General features: G+C 35.5%; 1 protein-coding gene across 1 annotated transcript; it reads left to right on the plus strand.

Moving 5' to 3' along the window:
• Positions 1–3,662: 3,662 nt before the first annotated feature.
• Positions 3,663–21,897, plus strand: LOC149842075 (uncharacterized). The gene is made up of 14 exons (XM_090001274.1): positions 3,663–4,050; positions 4,138–4,241; positions 4,387–4,487; positions 4,665–4,793; positions 6,213–6,282; positions 6,464–6,550; positions 6,626–6,691; positions 6,892–6,984; positions 7,080–7,136; positions 18,788–18,916; positions 19,005–19,095; positions 19,187–19,275; positions 20,974–21,167; positions 21,507–21,897. Exons 1-14 carry the CDS (start codon positions 3,861–3,863, stop codon positions 21,568–21,570), a joined length of 1,464 nt encoding a protein of 487 aa, XP_089857400.1. The 5' UTR covers positions 3,663–3,860; the 3' UTR covers positions 21,571–21,897.
• Positions 21,898–24,135: the final 2,238 nt, after the last annotated feature.

The following is a 24,135-nucleotide window of genomic DNA, read 5'->3' on the forward strand; positions in this document are numbered from 1 at the left end:
GAGAAAGAAAAAATATACCTTTCACCAGCAAAAGCTTTCAAATCCATATTGATTATAAAATAAATAAATAAATAAAACACAAAGCTAAATAAACTTACTTTAACTTTAACCACTCAGTCTCGGTTTTTTTGTTACTCTTTCCTAGGGTGAGACCCTCTATTTATAGAGTATAGAGACTTCAATCTCCCATTAAAAAAATGAGTCATAGTTGATGCCAACCTCTAACCATACTCTCTTAATTGACAAGGTCATACCTCGTTAGGTAATATTTTTAATTAAAATAGGACTTTAAAATTTGTAGAGATTTTAAAAAAACCAAAGCAAAATTTAGCAAACCTAATAATTACAAACTTGCCCTAAAAACAAGATTTACAAACAACTTGTTTGGCAAATCATGACTTTGACTAAATATATCTATATTTATTGATGTACTATATGGGATCACATTGAAATATGTACTAGAAGTTTGGCCTTAACATAACACATTCACGCTAGTTACTATTACGAGTATAAAAAAAGCTTTGCGTACCCAGTACATAGACATGCGGTACCAATGTAGGATACATTGATTGTCTATGACTAAAGTTTGTGCAATCAATCTTATCTCTAAGGCTACTAACGAGTGTGATTATTAATCATTGCCTCTCAATAGGATTACCTGCCTCACACATATCAAATTGCCAAACCAGAAGTGGAAGATAGTTTTTTTTTAATTGATATAAACTATTTTTGAATATTTTAACATTTAAATAACTTGTTTATTGAAATAAAAATTAAAATATAATAAAATATTAATGTCATACGTCGAGTTGGTGTGACTGCTCATGTCACCAGGGACACACAACCAAAATGGTGTATCCCTGTGACATATACTACAGGACTGGGTCTATGCCTACCCGCGTAGGCATCATCTTTTAAAACTTGCACTTGGTCAAAGTTGTAACTTGGACATAGCGTTATATCATCTCAATATATATATATATATATATATATATATATATATAGATAGTGGCGATAGGAGTAGGTGCCTATTCAGGTGCAAAGCGTTTTTTTTTTGCAAATTTGACCTCGCTGTTCAACATGTTTAATGTTTCTATTAAGGGATTTAATTCGAGCCATTGCTGATGATGGGCGCTCAATTCAGAATTTCTTGTCCATAATGAGGGAGTTTGAATCTTGTTCTGGACTTTATTAGTCCAGGGAAGTCGATGTATATCCCTTTTAATTTGTCCAGGAGCCGTGTGCATTATATTGACAATTTATGTGGGTGGAGGACAGCTTCACTCCCTATCACTTGGGCCATCCTCTTTTTAAAGGCGAGTTAAAAATGAATATGTGTGACTCTGGAAACGTTTGGAGAGTTGGAGTAGCTGAAGTTCAGTGATTGCTCAGTTGAAATGTATCATGAAAAATTTCTTATGGTTTCAAAGAGGAGGGAGAATTGAGGATTAAGCACTTACAAATTTAGATCCTAACTACGGAAATCCCTTATAGATGGGCACAAACCATATAATTCTAGGAAAAACCCTTAAAAAATGTCCAAAACACTCAAACTCCCCACAAAAAAACTTTGTTGATCACTTGACAAAAGTTTTTGTTGTTCCCTTTTAGTTGGCCTCTTTTGGTTTGGATGACAAAAACCTTTTGTTATCTAATCGCCACCACAATAATTTTTTTGTAAAAAGCACATTAGCGCAGCCATGATTGTCACTAATGGTTGATTTTTGGGCAAAATTGATGCACAAGGCACATCCAATCGTCTCTTGACGATCAACCCGTTTCACATTACGGGTTTATATATATATATATAGTGCTCCTGGAGCACCTACTCCATCTATACTATTGGATTATTTTCAATCCAACGGTTTAAATGAGATTGAAATTTGTATAGCTTTTCATCTTTAATGGCTTTCAAATTAAGTAAATGAAAGAGGGGTAGAGGCATTAATTTCAATTATTTTCCTTTATTAATACCTTCTGAAAACTAAACAAAGGAGGCGTGATTGGTGATGTGGTCTGATTTCAAAGTTATAAATTAAATAAGTGGTTGACTTATCGCTCTCTCATAGTTATCAACTTGTCATCATGCATCAATTGTCCATTAATGAGAGAGAGAGAGAACATGCATTCCATCATCCCTCATGCATTCATGCCATGCTTACATCCTTGTCACAATTGGTTTAGGAATTCATGCCCATGCATCCATTTATAAAGCATGAAATAGGAAGAGACAGAAAAAAGCATGTTTTCTAGATATTTAAGAAATAGTTAGTTGACCAACATGGATGCATGCATGCATGTCCATCATCCATCTATTTTATGCATTCATGTTATTCATCCACATGATTAATATCTACATATGGACGAGAGGGAGAGAGGAACTCATTGATTTTATCTTTGAAAACTGCCATTCCTCTCATGGATTTCACCTCTGAAAACCACCACTCCTCCTACCTCATTTATTTGAAAATAGTTTATAAAGGAAAACCCTCAAAATTTAAACCTTATCTAAATAGTTTGATTAATTTTAATCCAACGGTTTAGATAAAGGAGTAGCCAGGCATTACTAGTATATATATATATATATATATATATATATATATATATATATATATATATATATATGGGTAATGATATGGTACTCCTGTAATACCTACTCCTACCTCACAGAAGCTTTAGATTTTCAAATTTATTAAACTTTTTTTTTGTTGATTAGACCCTATAGATATGATTTATAAGCATTATTTAGTAGAAAACATATCTTGGATCATGTGATTATAGCATACATGCATATTTTTTATGATTTTTAAAAATCAACGGCTAATAATGTATCAAAATTCTATGACTTAAAAAATCATATTTTTTATGTCCAAATAACATGATCCAAAGCATGATTCGTATCAAATATACTATATTGAGTACATCCATGAGGTATAATTGAGAATATAAGACCTACAACCATGATTTGTAATATGTAGGAGTAGGTACTCTAGGAGCCATAGCATCTCTCTCTCTCTCTTTTTATATATATATAAATATAAGGGTAATGTTTATTACTATGGATGAAAAATCAACGCCCTAGGATACCCCTAAAATTTTAAGCCACAAAAACGTGTTTTATGTCCAAAAACTAAGATTCAAGAGTTGATTCATACTATTTTGATCATGAACACATCTATAAGGTCAGATTTGGTCAAAAAACCTCTCAGCATGGGCATGTGTCCATCTAAGCGCCCATGTGGCTTAGATCAAGAAAGGGTCAAGGGTGTACAACGCCATTAAAAAAAAAACAAAGTTGTATATTATTTAGAGCAACTTGACTGACCAAATTTGGGATTTGATATGGATGTCGGCGAGTCCGTGAATTTGGGCTGGGTTATACCGTGACTGTTTGACTCGAGTATTCAAAAGAATAGTTCGCTTCTTGGAAACACCGTGGAATTATTTTGTGATTCACCCCCCTCAACAACTGGGATACCATAGTCCCACTTTTGGGAAAAAGGAGTTGGGGGAGCCGACCCTCCCTCCTCCTCCAATAACGATAACCATGAGGAGCAGGCGGTCCCCGCTCCCCAGCGCAAGCACCGAAGCACGTACCCACTCCGGACGCCGGGCCCACACCTCGAGACTGGAGAGACGCCAAGGGGATTAGCAAGGACAACGACTAAATTGGAGTCTGAGTAGGACCTCACCAATTCCCAAAAACTCCCTTCTCCCATTTTACAGCAACCACCTCACCGAGCCGAACCCTGACCTCCTCCTCCTCCTCCATCAATCTCCTGTGCTTCCCCAGATCCTGTTGGGGGATCGTCTTCCTTCTTTTGGTTTTCTAATCTTTGATGAGAATCGCATGATAGAGGATGAGAGCGTCGATTCGCCACCTCAGCGATTTACTGCGGATCGCGCAGAAATCTGGGGTTCTCCGTCGAGCCCCGGCGGATTCGGCGCTTCTGCATTGTCGCTATCCCCCCCGTCGTCGTCACCGTGTTTCCCCCGCACCGATCTCGCGGGCGTTTCTGTTGCCCGCTGCTGCCAAAGATTCAACCGAAGGTTTCTTTCTCTCTTTCCTCTTTTCTTGTTTTTTTTGTGTGCTGTCAGTCTGAATGAGTGATATCATGGTGGGTTTGGGATGAATAGCATGGCCGATTTCTTCCATCTCTGAGTTAGCGGCCGCTGGCCCTCTTGTCGAATACAAGCGTAGAATTGCTTCGGGCGACCTCATCGACGGCGATGATTTTCAGGTAATCTTTTTTTTTTTTTGCCAATTCAGGAAAAAATGATCGGGCACCGAGTGATAGTGTGGATTTTGAATGAAATTCTATCGAGTTCTTAGTTGATTCTTTTTGTTGGGTTTATTTGTTTACGTCTTTTGATGTTCGTTGTCAGGTTGACATCCTTAGAGTGCTTCAGAGACTCTTTGATGAGCTTGTTCAATCAGCGGATGTGTGCGGACTGGTACGATCTGCGAGTTCCGAGCGCTCCGGCCGGTAATTACTGAATTTCATACATCATACCTCTACAGGTTTCTTTAGCAACTTATGTAGCAATTGAATCGGGTGTATCTAGTAAGTTGAAGAAGCGGGGTAGCACAATGCTTGGATATCATCATCCTGTCCTTTTTTTGCTCAATTTAAGAAGCTAGAATTGCTTGTTTGATCTATCAGGAACAGGAAGAGTTGGTTATGGTCTCGTCTCTTGTCGCAATCCTCAGAGTCCCCTGTAAAAGGGCTTTATCTTTATGGAGGAGTAGGAACTGGAAAGACGATGCTTATGGACTTGTTTTTTGAGCAGCTGTAAGTCGTCTACGCTATTTGAGCGCTTCTCGTTCTCTGTATTTGGAATGTTGCACCTTTGTCATCTTCAAGGTTTCTTCAGAAGAATATTTCAACTTCATTCATAATGAAGTTGTGTAATCTCTAATGAATCAATCTCTCTCTCTCTCTCTTATATATATATATATATATATATATATATATATATATATATATATATATATATATATATATATATATATATATAGTCACAAATATGGCCGATATTTTGAAAATATAACGATGATATAGTTGTAAATTAATAAAACGATATTAACAGAAAAATATCACAATATTATGAGTTACCTTTTACTTTTTTACTTGTTTTCTATATCTTAACTATTTTTTCTTCTTTCTTTTATATTTTTTACTTGTTTCTATTATCTAAATCTGTTAATTTTCTTACTTATTTCTCCTATTTGTATATATTTTTTTCAAGCACCGAGTTTTTCTTGAGATTTCCCGAGATTTGTCAACTAAACCTATATTATCACGAGAAATAGCCAAGACCCATATTTGATATATATTGGAAAAATATTTTTTATATATAGGGAAAATATTGTCTAGACTCTATACTGTACTCTCTAGTAGAGACAACTCTTTTTTTCATTTGTTCTTGATTTTCTTTTTCCGTGGATGAAGCCTGATAGATGTGATCTGCATGTTTTAATTTTTTGTCAAATATGTTTTGGAATGTCTAATTGCATTATGTTGACACATTTTTTAAGTTTTAAAATCAACGGCTCACAACTGAAATTTCCTGATTGGATCAATCATGTTTTCATATGGAAAGAGCTCGATCTGTAGTGTGCTTTATAAATGAATCATGTTGAATGCATTTCGGAGCAAATTGATCAGTTAAAGCTCACACCTATAAGTTTCTGCTGCAGAGTACATCTAGCTGAGTGCAACCAATGTTTTCACTATATATAATTTGGAATATCCAACTATAAGAGAACTAGGAATAGGGACCTGTCCTTTTTTTTTATGCATGATCTTCACTATTATGAGTGCTGGTTTTAAGAATGAGTGATTTCCCTTCTCCAATTATTGTTGTCCAGACAGGAGCGGCCACCTAATGCATTCTATCCTTGAACCTTGGATGCAAGAGGCATCCTTGGATGCAAGAGGCATCCTTGGATGATCTTCTGTGAGTGGAGACAATAGGGTTGACCCATTGATTTCCATATATTGTTTAATTTTCCATGTACTTTGTCTGTGTATAGTGCAGGCGCTTTCACCAGAAGGTATAGAACTGAACCAAATATCTAGGATGCCTGTGTTTTAGCAATAGGTGCATATCAACCATATTTTTTACTTAAAATAGTTGTATATGTGTTCGTACTGTTTATAATCTATCATAGTGTATGAGTTGTATAATACCCTGTCTTATTGGAACAGGTCTTCTGATTGGAGGAAAAAACGAATTCATTTTCATGATTTCATGTTGAATGTACATAGTCGCTTGCAAGTAAGAGTGTTTTTCTTATTATATTTTTTTATGGCATTTTATGTTGAGACATATATGATCAAACAGTTCTTGAATTTAGACACATGTATTTTGGCATTTTTTCCCTTGTAGCTTAGATGCAATCTCTAATCAACAAGAGCACTATTAATGTGAGACTATTTATTTCTGGCAAAACATGTAGAGGCACAAAGGAGTTGCAGATCCACTTGATGTTGTTGCAGAAGAGATATCTGATGAATCAATACTATTATGCCTTGATGAATTCATGGTATGTCATGTTGAAATTTTTTGACTTTCATTGTTTGATTTATTTGAGCTAATCTGTTCCACTTTATTTTCCCAGGTCACTGATGTGGCTGATGCTTTGATACTGAATCGTCTTTTCAGACATCTTTTTAACAAAGGCATTGTGAGCACTGCAACTTGTAGTCTTCATCTTATTATTATTATCACCACTGCTCTTCCTCCTCCTGTCGCTGCTGCTACCATTATTATTATTATTAGTAGTAGTAGTAGTGAGTTGAAATTTTTTCATTCTATGCTAGTCACATTGTGGTAGATCTGTATGCAAAGAAGTATTCCTTACTAGTTGTGTTGTTTTCCTTATAGATTCTTGTCGCTACATCCAATCGTGCCCCTGACCAGCTTTATGAAGGTGGCTTGCAGAGGGATCTTTTCCTGCCCTTCATTTCCACTTTGAAGGTAATTCTACCCAGTGCACAACATTTGAAGGTCTCTTCTTTTTTCCTGTAAGCATTGAACTGAGCATTTTATCTTTTTCTAATCAATTTATGCAGGAAAGATGCATAGTTCATGAAATTGGTTCAATGCTGGATTATCGAAAAATGACTTCAGTAAGTTCTATTTTTTTCTTTCTTTTTCTTTTACCAAATACATCTACTAAAAATCAGTGATAATGTGTGCCTGGATTTACGTGCATGCATTTATTTTCTATTGTATGCGAAAAGCAACCCTATTCAATTACTTGGTCATTGATTGGCAAGAACAGATGATAAATGGACAAGAAATAAACTATTGAAAACAGTGACTATATTATTCAATGTCTTTTCCGAGTGGGAATGATTTATCAATCATTGCAAACTGTTTTGCCAAAGTTGTGAATGATTTTTCAATCATTTCTAACTTGCCAAGAGACTGGACATCTCAATACTCTGATTAAAGAATATCCACCACTTTTTCTTAAGATTTCATGTATACTATCATGAAGAAATATGAGCCATTGCCTTTTGGATTATTTTACAAACCTGTTCAAACATAAAATACCTCTAATATAATGTGTGTTATTCACTAAGAGTGTGTCTAATTGCCTCGGATCTGAGATCTGAGAATTTCTAGCCAGAACATCACACCTCGACAGAAAAAAAAAGAAAGAAAGAAAGAAAGAAAGAAAGAAAGAAAGAAAGAAAGAAAGAAAGAACTACATGGTTGTTTTCATGACAAGTGGATCTGGAGTGGATAAGTATCCATGTGGATAAGTTATCATTTATCTTGAGTTTGTGCTGCATTTATTGGTGCAAATAACAGAAATATTATAGGCAATGAAGACCTTCATTACTTGAGAAATTTATTGTTCATCTATTGGAGATATTCTTCTACAACAAATGCTCCGTGAACCTGCTGTGGGTCTGACTTTTGCTGACCACTTATATACATGTGCAATGTGGAGGACCTCTATGGGAAAAACTGGCTCTATTGGTTCAGTTTTTTCCCATTGAAAAACAAACTGGACAGAGAGAGAGAGAGGGGGGGTGTGCTGCCCCTTTTTTTTGTTAGGTCACATTAGGACCCTCCAAAAACCATAGTTTTAGGTGTTTTATGCTAGATCTGAACCATTAGATGTGTTTATCATTGCTTATTTATTAAGAAGCACGCATTGTTTTGAATTGATTTGATATAAAAATGTAAATATTTTATCATCAAATTTTAGTACAATATCAACCATTGATTTTTTTACCTCTTTAAAATACACATATGAGCATAGAGATGCTTAATAAAAAACATGTTTTTTATTGAATAAACAATGGTAAACACCAAGGTTGTACTTATCGTATCATAACTCGTATCGGTTGGGCCTAAAATAAGATATGTGTCGTATAGCAAAAAATTGTAAATTAAAAAAAAAAATTCTAAAAAATCATAAAAATAAGAAATAATTAGAAAAAATTAGAAAAAATCATAACATACAAACAATGATGAAATGCACAAAATGCAATCATAAAATCACATGTGAAGCATTCATGACTCTATGAGCTACATAACACATTATCATTCATCAAATCTCACAGAATAATGCAAAATAGATATCTTCAATTAAGAACATGCCACAAGATTCATCAAAAAGCAAAAAAACAAGTTTATGAATACTTAACAGTTACAAATTACAATACATAACCAAGTTTTTAAGAAGTATACCATCAATCATCATCATCATCATTATCTTTTTCTTATTCTTCATCTTCACCTTCACCTTCACCTTCATCTTCTTCTCTTTTTTCGACATTCAAATCATCTTTAATATATGTGGGGTCTTCATAATCTACGTCCTGAGCTCCCACCACGTTTATTCATTGAATATACTCTTCATTCAAGAGGTCGCTTCTTCTTGAACCCATTCATCCAATACATCATAGTTCTCTAAACTGATTGGATCAAAGTATTCTTTGTGCCTCTTTGATGACAACTTTTGTATTTGCCTAAAAAGATAATATGAAAATTTAAAATTAGTTGAGTTTTGTATGCATAAAAAAATATTAAATAACACATGAATATGACAAATAAACTTTGTAAATTTAAAATTAAATTTACTTCAGTTGTAGGTTGTAGTGAACGTACACGAGGTCATTGAGCCTTTTTTGCTCTTATTTGTTTCTTCGTTTTATATGAATCTGCTAAAAAACACTCAAATTTCTTTCACATCCACTTGCACTGCATATTTGAATTAGGATGCAAATAACAAAAACTATTAGGTTTGGAACATTACTTCCAAACCTAGTCCACCAATTGTCTGAAAAAAACAAGAAAATGAGAAATCAATAAGACAATAACTAATACAAATCATACAATCATACTAAATAGCATAATGAAATTAAAAATGAAATAGACAAATAAATTACTTGGGTACATTGTGGTATGGTTTCGCACTGCTACAGATCTCCCAATATCCCCGTATCATACAATGCATTGTCGTAAATTTTCATTTCCTTATGAATCTGATCTTGAATACCATAATTAGGGTTCAACCAATGTCACAGGGACTCGGCTAACCGGGTGTGTTACCCGCGTCAACGCGATGCAGGTGCGGCACCCGGTGGGGTCAACATAACCTTTGGTGCGGTCAACCGCACCTAGGGTTACACTTGTTCTATCTGTCCATTTTGGACCTAAAAAAGAAATTAAGAAGGGGGGTGGGAGCATAGTGACAAATATCACGAGATTTATAAAAATCTCGCGATAATATTGCGAGAAATTGCCTGAAAATTTAAAATGGAATTTTCTTGCGAGATTTTCAAAATATCGCAAGATTTATGAAAAAACATAAATACCGCAATTTAAACGCGATATTTACGTTTTAAACGGCTATTTATTGTGATTTAAATGAGATATTAATAAATTTTATTAATATTTTCTTATAAAAAATCATTTTTATATTTTTTAATTTATTTTTTATTACGGAGATTTTGTCGAAAAAAACACGAGATTTGTGGATTTTTTTTCAATTTTTGCGAGTTTTTAAAAATGAGAAATTGTCGATAAAAACTTGTCACTATGGGTGGGAGTTGAGGGCACGAAACCATCTCCCTCATCCCTCGACTCCCTCCCCTCCTCTCTTCTGATGGCTCCTCCTCCTCTTTCGACGGCGGCGACCCTCCTTAACCTCTACTCTTCTCTTCCGATGATGACGACGGCCACAACCCACAAAGGTACCCCTCTCTCTCTCTTCTTCTTCTTCTTCTTCTCCCTTTCTCTTTTCTCCTCCCTTTCGCATCTGGGTTTGAAGGAACCCAAGTGGCTTGGGCTGGGGCTCAGTCGAACTCACCCAGGTTGGGTGGGTCTCTCTCTCACTCTCGTTTTATTACTAAAGCATGGCCCTATAGGGCCAGGTTTCTCTTTGGTTTGACTTAACACAAACACCTGGCTTTGCAGGGCCAGGTGTTGGGTTGTGTTCAAGTCTAATTCGATTAAATCTGATTTGAATCTGGGTCCAGATCTGATTTCAACTAATTCAAATCTAGATCTAGGCTCAAATATGATTCCAAGTCCTAAACTGTTAAAAATTATATATATATATACCTTCACCCACCCCATATCCAAGTTTTTTTCAAGTGCAACATCGTTGCACCCGCACCCGCACCCGCACCCGCACCTATGTGACATAGAGTTCAACCTTTCAATGCAGTCTAAGAGACCCTTGTTGACTTTCCTGTCTATCTTAAATGTAAGAAAGTATCTAAATGCATGATTTAAATAATATGTTGCAGCATGAAGAGGTTGATGAAGCTGCCCAATCCACCTATGGTCAATGAATGCGCCCAATCCACCTATGGTAAATGAATGTTTCATATAAGCAAATATAATTTTTTTTTCATTTAAATTATCTCTAATGACCTCTTTTGCCTTATCCATGGCCTCCTAAAGATAATCCAGGTCTGTCTTCGTTGTGAACCAATCAAAACACCTTCACCAAAGGTATACTCATTCTCAACAACTTAAAACATAAATCCCCAAATTTACTTCTAAATACAATATCTATAATTTCTCTTGGCTTTTGTTTTTGGGAACGAGGATATGCATTTCAATGATCTGAAGAAAACATCTTTTTAAGTGCATTTCTATTCTTTACAAGACTCTATATTGTCAAAAAATTCATAGCAAATCTAGTAATTGCCCTATGAATCAACTTAGCACAATTAATTTACTTCCTCATTAAGCTGAAAACCTGTGTATGATTATAAATAAATTTTGTAATTTCTTGGCAGTATTTAACTATATGTCGTATTTCATCCAGCTGCCAATGTCCTCAAGCATGAGGTCTATGCAATGGGCATCACATTGGGTTCAAAATAATGACCCATAAATTTTTGTCATTTCTGTACCTACTGCCCTATAATTTGTTGCATTATTAGTAATGAACTGTACAATGTTTTGAGGCTGAACCTTTTTACACAACTTGGTCAAAAACCCTCAACAATATATTTGTTGTCTTGGAAGTATTAGACAAATCAATTGATTTTAAAAACATGATTCCTTTGGGGCAATAGACAAAAAAATTTATCAAAGTCCTCAACTTTCTGTCTGTCTACCTATCTGCCATGATGCTACACCCAGTCTCTCTCCATGACTGCCTCATCTCATTTTAATAAACTTTTACTTCATTCACATTAGCATCTAAAATCTTTCTTCTCAAAGCATGATATGAAGGCATCTTGTATCCAGGCCCAATACTGGGTATTATATCTACCATGATCTGAAAATAAAATGAATTTGCCGCATTGAAGGAAATGCAATCAACATAAAATCATATCTCAACCATGACATTCTCCTGCTCGACTAAATGTTGAGGAGTCATAGTAGTACAAATGTCGGGTTCCCTAGGGACAATCTTTGGAGGAAAAAAACTCTTAATAGAACTTCTAGCTCTACTTCCTCTGGAAGAACTCCTCTTCTTTTTGTGTCTGCAGTACTACTACTGCTACTAGCACCAGCTATACCTTTTTCCTTCATTGCAGAATTTCTTACCTCTGATGTTATGCTAGGAGTTGTAAGATCAGAAGTAGGAAGCTCATTTCGTCCTCCTAGGGCCACGCATACCCCATTTCTACCACATACATCTTTTTTTTTTTGTTTTTTTTCTGAAACCAGTAAGTAATTGTTGGCATTGTCATTTCACAGTATCTGACAAAGTCCTTGATCTGCAGGCTGCTATATTTAGATGTGTTCGGCTAAATGATGCTTCAATCGAGAGATACCACCCCAAAAAATAGTGTGACAATAGTTGCACTTGATTTTGAATCGGTTTTCACTTATTATTCGAGTGCCCTATTGTCATGCCGAATAATTTGATGCCATCTTCCTTGAAAAAAAACTCAATAAGAAGCGAAAAATAGGGTTTTTATACCTTAACCCACTTCCTTGAGTGAAAAAATGATGGAAATGCACTCTTACTTGAACAAACCACAAAAACCCTCTTTCTTGCACACGGATTGTGTAATGAAATGGTGGTCTTCAACAAATGCACGAATAACTCACAAACAAGTGTCTATTGGAGACACCACAAGCATGACCCTTGAAAGGGTATAAAAGGAAGAACACTTAAACAATACTTTATTCATGCACAAAATGCTTAAGAAGCATTGTGATTTACATTAAATGGGTTCACCCCTATATATACAAAAAAGTGGAAGAGAGAGTCAAACAACTCTTATTATAGCTGTTGGACTAGAGTCAAAATGCTTACAAAATGCTTAAGAAGCATTGAGCTATATATACAAAATGCTTAAGAAGCATTGAGCTCTCCAAAAGAGTCGTTGGACTCTAGTCCAACGACTCTTATTATAGTTGTTGGACTAGAGTCCAACAACTCTTATTATAGTTGTTGGACTAGAGTCAAACGACTATTTGCACAGTCAAGTTCCTGGATTAAATATCTAGTTCCTATTGAACTAGATGCTAAAAAAGAAAATAAAGAAAAATAAAAAAATAATAATAAAAGGAAAAATATAATAATAATATTAAATAATATATATGTATTACAATTTACATTTTAACGCTCCCCCTCAAACTTACGGTACAATGAGCAAAAGTTTGTCTAAGAGGAAGTGAAATATGGGAGCAGCGAGAGGCTTTGTGAAGAAGTCTGCTAATTGATATTCTGATGTAACATATGGCAGATCAATGGTTCCATGTAAGTATTCCTCTCTGACATAGTGACAGTCCATCTGAATGTGTTTAGTACGCTCATGGAATGTCTGATTGCTTGCAATGTAGATCGCACTTTTGTTGTCATAACACATTTTTTAAGCTTGCATCGCTTCACCTCCCATATCTGCTAGCAATCGTCTGAGCCAAACAGCCTCCCTAGTGGTGGTTGTCATGGCTCTGTATTCAACTTCGATGGAGGAAAGAGAGACCTTCTGCTGCTTCTTGCACCTCCATGAAATTAAGGCTTCACCTAGGAACACACAAAAACAGTAGTTGAGTGCCTATTATTAGAATCACCTCCCCAGTCAGCATCAGTATATGTAATTAAATTTAATGAAGATGAAGGAGGCAAGAAGAGTCCTCGTGAAAGCGAGGATTTTAAGTATCTAATAATACACAAAATTGTTCCCATATACACAGAGGTGGGAGCATGCTAAAACTGACTGGCTGTATGAACTGCATGAGCTATATCTGACCTAGTAATGGAAAGATAAGAAAGAACTCTAATAAGTTGTCTGTAAGGAGTATGATCATCAATAAGTTCTCCATCATCAATTTTCATTTTAACATTGACAACTTCTGGAGTATCCACTTTCTTATCATCTGTAATTTTAGACTTGAAAACAATATCAAGAGCAAATTTAGATTGAGATATCAAATACCCCGAGGGGAATAAGCGACTTCAATGCCTAAAAATATCTTAATAAACCTAAGTCAGTCATTTCAAAGTGAGTTTTAAGAAGAGATTTAATATTTGCAACTCCCTATTTGTCGCCTCCGGTGATGATCATATCATCCACATAGAGAAGAAGAAGAATGATGTCTGTATCAGATTTCTTAACAAACAAAGCAGTGTCAGTTAAACAAGGTTGAAAACCAATATCAAGCATAACATGACTAAATCGGTCATACTAGGCTTTTGGAGCATGTTTAAGACCATAAAGAGTTTTTTCTAGACGAAGAGCTTTACCTTTAGGGATACTAATACCTGGTGGGGCTTTCATGTATACTTCTTCAACAAGATTCCCATTCAGGAAAGCATTTTTGACATTCAATTGAAAGATAGGCCAAGGCTATTAAAGTTCTAACAGTTTTCAAACGGGCCACAAGAGCAAATGTTTCTTCATAATCGATGTCATACTCTTGGGCATATCCTTTTGCCACTAAACAGGCCTTATACCTTTCTAGGGTCCCATCACTTTTGTTTTTAACTTTGTATACCCACCTACAACCTATAGGTTTCTTACCTGGAGGGATATCTTGGATCGTTCAAGTGTTGGCCTTTTCTAGTGCATCTAATTCTATTTTCATGGCTTCTATCCATTCTATATGATTTTTGGCTTGAGAATAGGAGGATGGTTCAACATATGATTATATTAATGTAATGGTTGCCTTATATATGGGTGAAAAAGATTCGTAAGACACAAAATTTTCAGGAGGTCTAGAGATTCTAGACGTTCTTCTGGTGGAACTTCAGAGTATTTTTGTAATGCACATGAAAGATTTTGCTCTCTACGTCTTGAATATTGAATATTGTAGACAAACATCCCTATGGATTTGCTCTTCATTATCAACATTTTCAACGACAATAGGACTTTGATCATTGTCAAGGTCACATCCAAAATCACATTCATTCGATTTTGAAGTTGGATCAATTAAAAACGAGTATTCAGTGACATCCTTCGATTTTTCAAATTCAAAGAAGCTTTCTTTTTCCAAAAAGGATATATTTCTTGACACATATAATTTGTCATTTTGAAAATCGAAACACATGTAGCCTTTTTGATTATCAGCATATCCTAAAAGGCACATGAGAGGAGAGAGTTTGTCATTTTTTTTTGGTGAAAACAAAACATTTGCATCCAAAGACTCTTAATGTAGAATAATCTAAAGTTAAATTAACAAGTTTTTCTATTGGAGTTGTATTCTTTAACGAGGAAGATGGCATCTTATTGATGAGGTAGGTGACAGTTAGGACTGTTTCAGCCAAAAAACTTTTTGGAACCTGATTTGCAATTAGCAATGTCTTAGTAGTTTCCATAATGTGTCGATGTTTGTGTTCGGCTAGGCCATTCTGTTGTGGAGTGTGTGAGCATGATCTTTGATGCGTAATACCATGTAAATTGAGATACTCTTTGAATTCTTTGGACATAAACTCTCACCCTGAATCAGTGCAAAAAACGAAAATATCATTTTGAAACTTATTTTTAACCATTTTATGAAATATTTGGAAGTTAGCAAAAACTTTAGATTTATGTTTAAGAAAATAAATCCAAGTATGTCTAGAAAAGTCATCAACAAAAATGACATAATATTTATAACCACCTTTGGAAATAACCAGTGTGAGGCTCCAAACATCCGAATGTATTAACTCAAGTAGTCGTGAAGAAACAAAAGTTCTACTAAGAAATGATAACCTTTTCATTTTGCCAAGAATACAGTCTTTACAAGAAAAAATTTCAAAATTACAAAATATTTTCAAACTTGGAAAATATTGAATTTTAGACATATGAGGATGACAAAGTCTTTTGTCCCATAAATCCAATTCTAATTTTTGAACATTATAACAAAATGCATTCTTGGGTAATTCCAAAAAGTCCATGTAATAGAGTCCTTCTCTATGGCCTTCCCCAATCGGCTTCCCTGACTGACGATCCTGTATCCAACAACCATGAGAAGAGAATGAGATATTACATCCATAGTAAGATATTTGTGGGACAGATAAAAGATTCAAATTAAGTTTAGGGATATATCTAACTTTTGGGATAAATTTTTTTTTTTTTTTGGATTTTTGAAGATTTTTAAAACATCCTATTCCTTTTATTTCAAGAGATGTGCCATCGACTATAAAAACCTTTGGCACACTTGAGTTATTTTTAAGACATTCAGATAGACTATTAACATTTGTGATCATGTGAAAAGAAGCACCAGAATCTAAAAGCCAAGGAAAGTTACCTGGACCGGAGAAAGATGCAACTGCCGCTCCAATTGAGGCTTCAGTTGAGGAGGATACCCTTTTGAGAAGAGGTTGAAGGATTTCCATCAGTTGAGCCATAGATACAGGTGTATCTTGATCTTTTGACTCGGATTCAATAGATGCAATTCTTTTTTCTTCTCTTCTTTTTAACTTTGGATATTGAGGCTTATAGTGCCCTGGTTCATGACAATGATGACAAATGACTTTTTTTTTATCAAAGTCATCGTTTTTCCTTTCAAAATGAGGCGGCTTGTAAGTACGAGTATGATTCCCGGGTCTAGACACAGCTAAAACTGAGTCATCATAAACTTTTGGAGTACTTTTTCTAAATCTATTTTCCTCCATAGTGATCTCTTCTATACTATCAACAATAGAAGAATTTTTTTCACGATGTAAAAGGGCCGATTTGGTGGATTCAAACTCCGGCCCTAGACCATTCACAAATTGATAGAAATGTTCCATATCGAGTTTCTTTTGGCGAAGCTCGATATTTTCGGCACAATGCCATTTGGGCTCAAGAAGAGCCAACTCTTCCCAAAGTTCGAACAACTTTTTGTAATATTCTCGAATAGTTTTATCTTTTTGAGTCGTTGTTCGAATTTTGTCTTTTAAATTGCACACATGTGCAATATCTTTAAGGGAATACATGTTTTTGAGGTATTCTCAAGCCTTATCGGCATGCTCAAACTTATCTAGACTAGAGCATTTTTTAATGTCTACGCTATTGATGAGTCATGACATAATTTTTGCATGCCCTATCCTCCACTCTTTTCATTTCTTTTTATAAGTGGTTAACGCCTTACTCTTCCCTTTCTTTGTTAGAGGAACCTCTTTATTATCCTCTTTCTTGGTAAGAGATAGTTTAGGTTCCGAATCAGAACCATCCACTATACCCCATAAACTTTTTCCCCTGGATGTGGTGCTTCATAATCGAAGCCCACATTACATAGTTAGTATCATTTAACTTCATAGGAATGATGGTGATCTTATCATTGTCATCAAGGGTAAGGGAGGAATAGATAGGAGGAGAGAGAGAAAAAAAGAAAAGAAAAGAAAAAGAGTAGACAAGGGAATAAGAGAGGATACAAAACCAGATTTTTTGTAGCACAAGTCCGCCTTTCTTCAAACAAATCTTCTTGAGCCAAGAACAAGGTGATGAAACACCTTTTGTAAATATGGCATGGAAGTCGAGGCGAAAGCACTTCAAGATCTAAGGATTCCGTAGCTCTGATACCATTTAATGAAATGGTGGTCTTCAAAAAATGCACAAATAACTCACAAACAAGTGTCTATTAGAGATACTATAAGCATGACCCTTGAAAGGATATAAAAGAAAGAACACTTGAAAAATAAATAATACTTTATTCATACACAAAATGCTTAAGAAGCATTGTGATTTACATTGAAGGGGTTCACCCCTATATATACAAAAAAGTGGAAGAGAAAGGAGAGCTCATTTTGAGCTCTCCAAAAGAGCCGTTGGACTCTATTCCAACGACTCTTATTATAGCTGTTGGACTAGATTCCAACAGCTATTTAAGAAAATAATAAAAGGAAAAATATAATAATAATATTAAATAATATATATATATATATATGTATTACAGTTTACATTTTAACAGATCGGCCCCCAAATCACTCTCACAAGTCCTAAGGTGCGTGAATACATTTCCAATGACTTTTACACAAATGAAGTCGGCCCTCAAGAGGTCTTTAAAATCCAAAACTGAAATTTTTTAAGTATGTTGATCTTGTATTGTACGATACACCCTGTATCATATGATACAAACCTGTATCATATGGTACATATGATACATATACGATACACACTCGTATATCATATCGATTCTCTACAATACAAACAACTTTGGTAAAACATCTAATGGTTCAGATCTAACATAAAACACCTAAAACTATGATTTTTGGATGGTCCTAGTGTGACCTAACATAAAAAAAAAGAGCAGCACAATCCCCATTCTTATATATATATATATATATATATATATATATATATATATATATATATATATATATATATATATATATATATATATATATATATATATATATATAATGTTTTGGGTGTGGAGTAAAGCATAAAACTAATTGAAAGTGATTCCAACCTGGATATGAAAATGGATCTTACTTTTAGATCCATTCATTGTGGATTTTATGTGGATCTTACTTTTAGATCCATTCTTGCATCCCTCTTCTAGGACTCCTTTTAGCTTTCCCAGTAATTCTGTTTTCTTTTTTAAGAAAAATCATATGCTGAAAGTTCTTTTTCATTCCGAAGTTGGGAAATGCCACCATCAAAGCTCAATGGATTCATATTTACACCTTGAGCTCCAAAAACCCATCTTTGTCTTTTTTCTGTTCTTCCTTAAATAGTCTCCATCGTTTATGTTGCTGCTAAAATGCTACCTTAATAGAATGATTATCTACTGTAGGATATACTTCATGAGGTTTATGAAGTTGGATTGCATCATGGACATTGAGAACTTATTTGAGCTATAGTGTCTTGCTGAAAGAAATTGTCACATCCATCGGTATTTTCCATGTAAATTTTGCTTTTAATATGTACTGCAGGCAGAATATGGTTTTTACTACGTTGGAAGTGGATCCTCTGGGCTGCTCAAGCAAAAATTTCAACAATTGATTGGTCCCCATGCACCTAGTGCAGAAGTGGTAGAAGTTGTAATGGGGAGGAAATTGCAGGTTTTTATCAACTATAATTTCAGTGTTCCTATTCTATGTTTGTTTTGTGAGACCTACAGAAGAAAGTATATCTTGCTGCCTCTTTCAGGTCCCACTAGGAGCAAATGGATGTGCTTACTTCCACTTTGAGAATCTTTGTGACAAACCTTTAGGAGCTGCAGATTATTTTGGACTATTTAGTGAGTGACACTGTATTGTTGGATCATGTTAACGCTTTCACACATATGATGGGAGTTATTTTTATTGATAAAATTTTCTTTCCTTTTGCAGAGCATTTCCACACCCTTGCATTAGATGGCGTGCCAAAATTTGCGCTCCATAATAGGACATCTGCTTACCGCTTTGTTACTCTGATTGATGTATGATTCCTTTCCTTGTTTCTTAGTGTATTTTTATTATTATCTAGATTGAACAAACTCTTTTCTCCCAAAGATGTATGTAATCACTCTCAATATAGACACCATGATTATCATATGGTAGCATATTATCCACACTTCATTTACAATATTATTGGTGAAAGCCCAAAATATATGAAAAATTATGATGGTAGCAGTTCACCTAAGTTCCCCTTGTAAAACTTTTTTGCTTTTAGAATAATTGGAATATGATAAGGAATAGAAAATGGATTAATATGTCTGGTAATTATATGTGCATGCGATAAACTCTGAAAGTCCTTAAAAACATGGTGAGAATGTCAATAGTTTGTCAATGAGAAATAGGATCAAGAAGAGCTTAAAGAAGGACAACATCAATGTGGAAGGTTGTGGCACTAGGGTAAGGCAATGTTATTATTGTGGAAATTACGTGTTTGTAGTGAAAATGCAGGTTGGTGCATTTGGTTTTATTAGCCTTATAGATGACACACGGCAGATAGAGCAGCCAAGGCTTGCATTTGTCATGAAAATCCATGAAATATAAGATGTAACAAGCCTTGGGGATTGTAGGAGAAATTGCTTATACTTTTGCAAATCAAGAAACTAGGAAACAATTTGATTATGACTTTTGCATTAACCGTTGATGTTGAAAGGTGAGCTTGGCCCTTGGTTCTTAGATGAGTTCAGAACACCTAGATGTTCTAGTGTCCATGTTATTAAGATGGAGTAGTTTGACACTGACAGAGGTGATCCTGAGGTGGGTGATGAATGGTGTATGCTCCTGAGGGAGGTTACTTGGAAGGAATCATGTCGTTCGAGTTTTGACAGTGATGTTCGTCCTGCTTGTACTAGATGTAATGTATTTTTCTGGATCCTTTTAACTATGAATTGTAGGCGTGGTCATAGTTATTGGAAGCTTGTTAGATAGGTGGGCTTTTAAAAACTCTTGGAAGTGCAATACTCCTAGATTTCAAAACTTGATTGACCCTTGAGTCTCCTATGCTTCCCACAAGGTTTGTCCATCCTTCCTCCATGCTTCTTGTATGCATGCCCTCATGCTTTTCTTTTCATGTTTTCTATGTGCTTCCTCACACGTTTCACTTACTTACCATGTGTTTTTTTCTAAATTGGATATATATATAGGTGAATAGAATATGTTAACTGGAAATATATGAACTAGACATTTTTGACATTTGTTGGCAAATCCAACCTTGCAGACATGTTCAGCATTGTCCATTAGCTAAGAATAGACTGTTGGATTATGTTTTTTTTTAAGAAAAGACATGATTTTTGGATGCTTGGATATTTAAGAAAATTCTGAACCGTTGATTTTCAAGCCTTCAAAAAGCCTGCTTATGCATCATAATTGGATGATTGAAGAGCCACTTCCTATAAAACCAAGCATGTAAATCACATCCATACGGTGAAACTTAAGGGAAAAACACACAAAAAACTCATGAAAATCTCGGTTCACACTCCAGTTCACATATTTCGAGTTAACATATTCTTCTCTCTCTCTCTCTATCTATCTATATATATGTGTGTGTGTGTGTGTGTGCATCTAAGGACAAGGAAATGAAACCAAGTTTTTCAAATCAAAATTTAACAAGCATATCAATTTTGACAATGTATCTTCTTTTTACTTCATCAAAAAAAAATGACAATGTAACTTCTCATTTTCAGGTTATGTACGAGAACAAGGCAAGGTTGTTGTGTACAGCTGAGGCATCACCAGCTGCTCTGTTTGAGCATATTGTTACGGTTTCTGATGCCCAAAAGATGGCCCCTAGAACCTCATCAAGGTCAAGGAAGCAGGATGATTTTGACCTTTGTGTTGACAATGAATTGGGATTTGCCAAGGACCGCACTATCAGTAGGTATGATGTTAGATGCCACTTGAAACTGTCTAGAATGTAAGCTCTGCTCATTGATTTAGAAGGTCTACTTGCAAGTGCATCTGTGCAGGATTGTGTGTTTGAAGGGAGAGAGAGCTTGAGTAAACCATTTCCCTATCAAGGGACTTTAGATTCAATTCCGGTTGTCTTTGGGAGGTGCATGCATTACAATTAAGATGCCATTACTTAGTGCCTATTGGTCAATGCTTGTTAACTGATCCCTGTTTACAGTTTAAAATATTGTCTATTATGAAAAGCTGATATCTTATTACATTTGATTAAACTTAAATTCCTGCTAACTTGGGTTTATTGATGTTTCAGACTAACAGAGATGAATAGCAAAGAGTATCTGGATCAGCATGCAGCTGCTCTGTCAGTGATCTGATCAGGGTGAATCTCCAGTGCGGATTGAAACAACAGTCCCAAGCTCATAATATTTGCAACAGAATTTACTCTACCTTGTAAATTATTCATGGTGACAGCTTCAAGCTGGGATATTTAGAAGATTTTATGCTGCTAATAAGCATGGAGGCATCACTAGCTCTGCACATTGTCTGAGTATAGTAATTATTTTGGCTGCTTTGGAGATTGTGAAAAGAATGTAACAAATTCTTAATTTGGACTTGTAAACAAGGAGCCAACAAGCATGTACTTGTTTAGTGCATCAATTTTGAATCTCTTTTAATAAAATGGAAGAATCCTTCAAGCTCAAGGCAATCGTCTTCATTCATTTGAGAGGAATTACGCTTCCTTGCTGTTTTCAATCTCTTTAATCGGATAAATGCTCTCTCTCTCTCTCTCTCTCTCTCTCTCTCTTCATGAGACCATATTGAAGCATGCATGCACTAATCATAGAGTTTTAATGCATAATTGACAGATGGATCTTGATTAAAACTAATCTAATGGCTCTTACATATCTTGGCTTCACACATTTTGACATCGTCCCTGTTTGTTCCTTGCAAAGTATTTTCAGTCAAGGTTTTCACAGAACATATATTGTCCGATGATGATGCAGCAAACAAGCTGTTCAATGTTGGGTTTCTAGTCACTTAACTGCGCATCTAACCAACCAACTGCTTGCCTGAACTTATGTATTTGTCTTGATAGACCTAGTGTTACTTTTCACATTCTTTTCATATTTTGGACAAACTAAATTCAAATTATCAACCAATCTGTGCTGGTTTTGCAAACAGGGTTTAAAGTTGTGACAAAGCATCAAATGTTCTCTTTTTTGTTTGGATAATCAAGCTGGGATTAAGCAGACCCCATCAGGATAAACAAAATGAGTTGTGAGATGAAACTAGTAGAGTGCATGTGGACCCAGGAACCAATCCGGAGGTTTATCTTTGCAATCATAGTCAGCTCACACCTCCTAACATGGCCAGTTTATGAGCTACATAGTTGTTAGTCCCTGGCTCCAACTGCAACGAACTTGATTGAAGGTGAAGATTTTTTGCATTGTTTGATCAGCACAGTATCGATCAAAGCATTGTCATAAGTTGCTCTTTAGCCAGCAGGCAGGCATGGACCTCACTCTGAAAGCAAATCAGTAGATTCTCATCAATGGTGGCAGAGAATGGTCCTTGAGGAGAGTTTGATTGTGGATGAGTGCGTGGACATCACTTCTCCCCGCACAGTCTTCGATCAGTTTTCTGTTTTAGTCAATGGCAAAGATATCAAATAAGCATCTTTGATGAAATTTCAGCTTCTTCATCCACAGAGTAGCATTCAAAGGTTATTATGAATTTAGTTTTGAAATGATAGTGGGTTGATCTGAAATTTGTGTTGGCATTCAAAGGTTGTGAATTTAGTTTTGAAATGATAGCGGCTTGATCTGAAATTTGTGTTGAGGTTATGGAGAATTTCATGAAATTTAACTTTTAGTAAATGAGTTAGCTAGAAACCATATGATTCCCCTATAGCCTTGTGAAGTCTCAAAGTTCCCCTTCATAACTGACATAACAAAGCAAAGCTTTTATATTGAAGAATGATAAAAAAATGCTTTGGGTTTATGTAAGATAGGGCCAACTTAGAAGGCAAGGCCGTTTGTGGGGCTAGTAAATGCGTTTGCATTCAGTGATGTTTAGGCCCAAGACCAAGCTCATGCTCAGGATGGAGTTGAGGCCTTGACTTGGCCTACAAGACCTAGGTTGAGGCCTGGTCTAGACTAAAGTTGATTGGATTTGGGTTTTGAGTTCACACCCTATCCTATGTTTGTGTTTACTATTAACCACACTGGATAGTCATGACAGATGAAGGTCATAAGAGCTAGTAAATAAGAAAAAAAACGTGAGTTTTACAAGTGAAAAATACAAGACAATGAATCTCATCTAGGTTTGAACACTAATTTGATACAAAAATATTGATTAGCATTATAACAGAGTTGAAAAAGGTCCAATCAAGTAAACGGAATCCAATCCAACTTCGGATCTTACTAACGGATCCTTATCCAGGGAACAAGTTTCAGATCCGGATAAAAAAAATTGAGGCTGATCGAGTTAACCAGTCTTGAAAGCAGCTTCCGAGAATCCTTGCGACAACAGTTCTGGTATTCCTCACAAACTGAGGAAAATACGTTCTCAACAAACACCTTCAAGTGGGCATCCCTTCGCACGTTCGGGTAATGTAATGAAAATCACAGGGCTGAGTAGGGGAATGTTTGTTTCAATGACCATGACAAGACGACCCAGTTCTTTAAGTAAACGAACATTTTCCGACGAATCTGAGTGAAACAATCAGACACTATGGCGGGCGGCGTTTGTTACACTCTCACCTAAGGGAAGTCAGTTTCCTTTGAAAGGAACACCAAGGAGAGTGTTAGGGATGTCAATGGATCAGATTTTATCTGATATCTGACCCAATATGACTATGTTTAGTCAGTTCAGTAAGCCAAAACTATATCCGATTGTAATTAGATGCAAATATGGTTTTGATTTTTTGAATTTATAAC

Source organism: Nuphar pumila, chromosome 3 (genome assembly GCF_984573655.1).
Source record: "Nuphar pumila chromosome 3, dmNupPumi1.hap1.1, whole genome shotgun sequence".
Classification (NCBI taxonomy): domain Eukaryota; kingdom Viridiplantae; phylum Streptophyta; class Magnoliopsida; order Nymphaeales; family Nymphaeaceae; genus Nuphar; species Nuphar pumila.